Source organism: Meleagris gallopavo, chromosome 28, assembly GCF_000146605.3.
Source record: "Meleagris gallopavo isolate NT-WF06-2002-E0010 breed Aviagen turkey brand Nicholas breeding stock chromosome 28, Turkey_5.1, whole genome shotgun sequence".
Classification (NCBI taxonomy): Eukaryota; Metazoa; Chordata; class Aves; order Galliformes; family Phasianidae; genus Meleagris; species Meleagris gallopavo.
This window is the reverse complement of record NC_015038.2, coordinates 3238593-3244553: the sequence shown is the minus strand read 5'-3', so window position 1 is coordinate 3244553 and position 5961 is coordinate 3238593. Positions and strand designations below refer to the sequence as shown.

Here is a 5961-nt window from a genome sequence, read left to right as displayed (position 1 = left end):
TGCTCATAAAAACACCCCGAGGGATGGGGAGGAAACGGGCGCCGCTGGCAGCAGGACCGAGCCGGCGTGCAGCCAGTGGGATGCTGTGCTCAGTTGCTGTGTGCATCCAGGTGCTCCGCGGTCTCCCAGAGCCTGAAGTGCTGCAGGTGGGGAAACTGAGGCAGCAAAGCGCAGCCCCAGGTGCTTTTGTGGCTCAGGGGTTGGTGAAGGAGTAAAGAGAGGAGTTTGGGTGGGTGCTGAGAGCTGCTCCACGTGCATGGGGCTGCAACAGCAACAAGCTGAGCTCGGGATGGGAGAGGAGAAGCAAAGTTGGTGCTCCTTCCATCCCTTTTGAAGGCACAAAGCCCCACTCCATGCGTTCCTGCCATCATTTCCCCTCCCTCCAGCAGGGATGCAGTCAGCCCAAGGATGCCCACACGGTGCACAGCACAGAGCGATGCCCAAGGCTGGAGGAGCACAAAAGCAAAGTGCCAGCGCTCAGTCAGGTCACCTTCCCATTGTGCTTCACCTCCCGGTGCCACTGGAAGTTTACTCTTAAAATACGGCCGATGCTTTAATAGGGGTCCGTGTGAAAGGGGCCTCATTGTGGGATTATTATACGGTTTGCTGAACAAAAAAAATTTAAAAAAAAGGAGAAGAAAAAGAAGAAAAGTGAGTGGTGATCTTGTTACAGGGTTTGTTCCCATAGCGGGGCTGTGCTGGCTGTCTCAGGTGTGCTCAGCTCAAGGGCTCCTCTGTTGCACAGACAATAGGGCCAGGAACAATTGCCTTGGCACAGGGAATACATCTTCATGTAAGAGATCTTCGCCTTTAATGTTTGCTATTTAATGAAGGGCGGAGGGGAATGGAGTGAACAGAGCACGGATGAGCAGTGCCAGCCTGGAGAGCCACAGCGAACAGTGCAAGCACGGGGACAAGGTCTACCCAAAGATCAGCACGAGTGGGGCTCCTTTCCAAAGCCCTACAGCTCCCACCCCAGTGCACATCGCTTTGCTCACCTTACCTGCAACCAGGCTGCCCCAGCTAAAGCCCAGAGGGCTGAGGTTTGGGGATGGCGACAGCCGGCTTTTCCTTCTCCATTCGTACCCTTCAATGGCACATCCTGCAATTCTCCCCTTGTGCTGTGCCACCCTTCCTGGGTAGGAGCTGATCCTATCTGCCCCGTTTGTGTCACAGCCGAACAGCTCGTTAGGGCAGTGGCAGAGCCAGCAACAGCCTGGCACCACGGGTGATGCCAATGTGCCTCTTGCTGAGCTCTCCCCTGGACCCTTAGAGCATCCCCTCATTCACTCACCTGTCTCCAGCATTGCAGAACACAGCACTCACCTCTGGAAAGCAGCAAGGGGGGAAAAAAGCCAGCAGAGATGCGGTGCAGCCTGCGCCAGGCTCAGAACTGAGGGTTCCTGCTCCTCAGCCCAGGGCAATTCCACCCCATGGGATGGCAGCACTGAGGGATCCCACAGAGTGGGACACGGGAGAGCATCCCAGAAGCTGATGGGGTGAGTTGGGTTGCCTGGATTTTAGGATCGGCCCCATCTGCCCATCACCAAATGCACCAGAGGAGCCAAGAGGCCGTTGGCTTTTTTCTTTTCCTCTTCCCACACAGAAAAACATCAGTTCATAGATTCCCTTCCACCTCCCCACACACACAGCAAGCCAAGGGAAAAGCACCAAACGTAGCCAAGCACAAAATCCAACAGGGGAGAACACCACACAGCACAGAGCAGCGGGGAAAAAAGCACTGCAGGCACGAGCTGCGAGCACCCCCAGGAGAGAGAGCAGGGGGAAAAATAAACCACACACAGGTTCTCTCCTTCCAAGCAGGGCTCAAGGAATCCCTCCGGTCACCGGCACAGACAATAGCCCGTCTCCTGCCAGACGAGAGGACTGCTTTCCTGCCAGACTTGGAATGTCCTTTCGGGGCCCTTTCCAAGCGTTTCCGCCCAGCGTGCCTTCGCACATAAAAGGAGGGATGGCTTCCTCCTGCCACGGCCACTGCGTGCCCGGGGGTGGCTGAGGTGAGGGACACAGCTGGGAACTTCACGAGGTTGCCATCCCGTGGGGACGCAGGGACAGCGGGGTGCATGGCAGGGAGAGGGCAGCACTTCCTACACTGGGATCGGGGCTCTGGCGTGCGTAAAAATAGAGGGTCATGGGGTCAAGTCTCACCTTTTTGAGCTCGCGAGGGATTGCAGCCAACCTCTGGCACTCCACACTAAGGCATATCTGCTGTCCCCAGCGCCGTGCTGTCACTAGCAGGAGGAAATGGTGACCTTTGGGGATGCAGCAGAGCTGGAAGCACAGCCCGTGTGGCTCCTGGCCAAGCAGGAATCAGCAGTGGGGCTCCTTCACAGAGCCATTCACAAACACCCTGAGGATCCACGCCCAGAAACATCCAGTGTAGGACCATGAAAAAGCAGGCTTTAAGCCCAAGATACACCTGAATGTCAGGATACTGAAGTCACCCAGAAGCCACGGGTGGCTGAAGCCATCCTGCTGCAGAGCTGCCATCACCTCGTGGCAGCCACAGCTCCACGTGGCCCCGCCAAGCCAAGCAGTGCCGCAGCGGAAACGCTCTGCGCTGAGGCGAGCCGACGCTTTGCACATCCTCTGCAACACCTCACCTGCAGAAAGTCCCAACCTCCGCCTTCCCACCATGCTGCCGAGTGCCGGCATTGCTGAAAAGCTGCAACATCAGTGCCAAGAAAGGAGAGGTTTGGAGAGCATCGCTCTCGGTTCATCTCGGCAAAACTTTGGGGGCTCACGGGCAAAACCACAGCTCCAGTGAGAGCTGGGATTTCCCACTGCCCACGCGGAACACGGCGCTCTTTGTCTGTTCCCCGAAGGCTCCCCGTGGCTCTGATTGGGGGGTGATGGCCTCCGGAAACGTCCCTGTGGGCTCAGAGCGCAGCGGTGACACCAAGGTGACAGAATTGCCATCATGGAAACTCCTGGCAATGGGCACGCAGGGGAGGTCACCCCTCTGTGTGCCACCCCAGCACCTGCTGCCGCCCACATCCCCTCCATTCCCAGTTCAGTCAAGCCTGGGACACATATCCCATAGGGAGGAGGATTCCCCCTTTGCTTCTAGAGGCTGTGCTCAGCTCTCCAGCACTGCCACGCTGGGGCTCTCGGTGGGGTGGAGCACCAACTCTGCATCGCTCAAGTGGAGCGTAGAAATGCACGGCTCCTGTTGCTGCACAGCTCCTGTTGCTGCACAGCCCGTGGAAGCTTTAACTCTAAAGCAAGAGGAGGTCCTGGAGGAGCAGAGTGGTGCTGTGGGATGCTCAGTGTAGGGACGGGACAGCAAAACCCCCCACAATAACAGTGAGAGGTGAACACCGTGCGCTGCCATCCCTGGCACATGGATCCCTTTGCCTGCAGAGGTCTCAACCACACCACATCCCCGGGCTCTTGGTGGCCCTTTTTACTCACAATTTCCAGCTGGCTGTGAATTCTGCTCTCACAGGGCTTCCTAAGCTGCTCCTTACCACACTGCTCTGGTTTCATACAACATGGCAGAGGGACACATCACTGCCACGAGGCGCCTTCCTGCCCCCCCCCCCAGCACAGGGGCTCAGCCAGGACCTCCCCCTGCTGCCAGCACCCCACATCCAGATGGGGGCAATGATCCTCACAGCACAGCTCTGGGGGCATTAAATCACATCCAATGTACCCATATTCACCCCAAAGATGTAACACATGCACAACATGCCCGGTAGCAGCATTGGATCCACACAAATAACCCAACGCAACACCAAGAGCCTTTCCAGGGCATCAACTGGTGGAGGTCCACAGCGATGGCCCCAGCACGGGTTTCTTTGATGGGACGAGCGATAGGATGCTTTAAGTAGTGGAAAAATCAAAATGACCATCAGGTGGACCTTCCTGCCCACAGGATTTATTGGGTGGGGAATGATCATCGGCGCACTGGAATTATTGAAGACCCACCAAGGAACAGGCACAGGGAGTGGACACAGGCAATGGGACATGTGGTCATTTCCCCTTCCCAGCCTCGGGGTGAGGTTATCTTCAAGGATTTCTTTCTTTTTTTTCTTTTTTTTTTTCCTTTCTCTTTTGGTATCGCTAAGGCGAAAGCACTGCGCACCGCCAGCTCTGCAGCCGGATGGATTTAATGCCCAGATTGCATTTGAAAACGCCCTTAGAGAAGGATCTGGAAGCACCCAGATGGGAACCAGGACACAGCGGGGACATGGGTAGCATGGGGACAAGGTGGCACCGAGGTTGGGCGAGTCCCTATTACCATGTGCTGGGCAGGGAGCAAACAGCACAGAGCATCCCCCCGAGTCCTCGCCGGCTCTGCACAGCACGGCAGGAAGCCGTGCAGCCATGCACAGCATTGCTTTGCACGTCGGACACTCAAAACATTCTCATTTGCACGTCTTCAAGAGGTTTTTTTTTTTACCCCTGAAGGTCTCTAAATACCACAGCGAAAAGAACAAGCCCCACAGCTGTAATATTTTCCAAGACCCCCTTCCTACTGCTCCTCTTTTCCCCTTTTAAATACTTTTTAACGCAAATCTTGTCATTCGTGGAAGGCTTTGGATGGGTGGTAGAGGGGAATGGCCACAAGTCCCAGATGGGTCTGCAGGTGCTGAGCACCCAGGGGTGGTCGGATCAGGACCACAGGGGGTCCTCAGAACCCCTTCCTGACCCAGGAGCCCTCAGGACCCCTCCACCCTCCCCAGCCATCCACAGAGCGCTCAGCTGCCCACCCTCTGCCCCTTGCAGCGCAATCGATTTGCAAAGAAAGAGCAAACAAAGGAAACTTTTCCCATAACGGAGATGAGGACGGGACGACTCACCCGGCGCGGTGATGCCGGAGCGCACGGAGCTCCGTCTCTGTCCTCTTTGTTGCAGTTTCTGCCTTCTCCTCACCCCAAAGCAGCCCTCGGGTTTATCGCAGAGGCCGATCTCGGTGCAGGTTTGGTGCTATTTCACTCACTCAGCGTTTCCAGGCAGAGTTTGTTCACAAACAATACTTTCCAATCGCATGACGGAGGGGTGAAGACATTTGACCCCTTTCCTCTCCCGCTCACCACCTCAACAAGAAGGAGCTCAGCTCAGCCAGGCTCAGCCCAAGCACTTGGGGACTAAAGGATGGGATGGAGCACGATGCTTCCCAAGGCACGAATCCCCTTTTCCCACCCCTTGCTGACCACCTCGTGCCATTTTACACCTTCCATCAGTGGCACTTTTTTCCAATTGCCTCCTAGGCTTTGAGATTTTTGGGGAGCTTCTCTTTGGGAGTTCTTTGGGGGTTCCTCTCTGGGGGCTTTTCTTTGGGGTACTTAACTTTGGGGGACTCCTCTTCGGAGGTCTCCTTTCTGGAGGGTACTCAACTTTGAGGGGTCTCCTCGTTGGGGTTTCTTCTTTGGGAGTTCCTCTTTGGAGGCCTCAATTTTGGGGGCTCCTCTTTGGGATCTCTTTTTTAGGGGACTCAACTTCGGGTGCTCCTATCTGGGGGGCTTCTCTCTGGGAGCTCCTCTCTCTGGGGCGGCTTCTCTTCGGGGTCTCCTCTTTGGGGCTCCGATCCGATGGTATTCTGGTGTTTCCAGGCTCACATACATGTCCCCAAAGCAGCTCAGGGGCCCCTTGAAGACAGCACCAAACCCCAAACCCCGCGGCCGCACGCTTCCGCCCGTGCCAGCACCGCTCTCCGAAACCCACATTGCCCCAGAAACTGTCAGCTTCACCTTGTATGGGTTTGTAACAGCAGCAAACAGCCCCATGCACCCGAGCTGCTGCTTGGCCACAGGGACACAAAGGCTCTATCAAGGCCACCGGGGGGACTTCACCTCCTCCAGCAGCCAGGGGGGCTTGGGGAAGGGGTGACGGCCACCTCCCAGCTGCTGGGGCCATTTGACATTTCAGCAACAGATTTTTTGCTGGTGTGACAGGAGCTGATGGCACCATGGGCAGCTTCCTTCGGAAAGCAGA

The 5961-nt window shown here is 56.3% G+C and overlaps 1 protein-coding gene across 1 annotated transcript in view; it reads right to left on the bottom strand.

Annotated features, from left to right (window-relative positions):
- The window catches only part of SNRPE (small nuclear ribonucleoprotein polypeptide E), a 6737-nt gene extending 4027 nt beyond the window's left edge, over nt 1-2710 (bottom strand). The window contains exons 1-2 of the mRNA XM_010724304.3: nt 2687-2710; nt 1493-1499 (exon numbers count right to left, since the gene is read on the bottom strand). Coding sequence (XP_010722606.2) covers nt 1493-1499; nt 2687-2695 — 16 coding nt within the window. The 5' untranslated portion in view covers nt 2696-2710. The remainder of the gene's footprint in view (nt 1-1492; nt 1500-2686) is intronic.
- Nucleotides 2711-5961: the final 3251 nt, after the last annotated feature.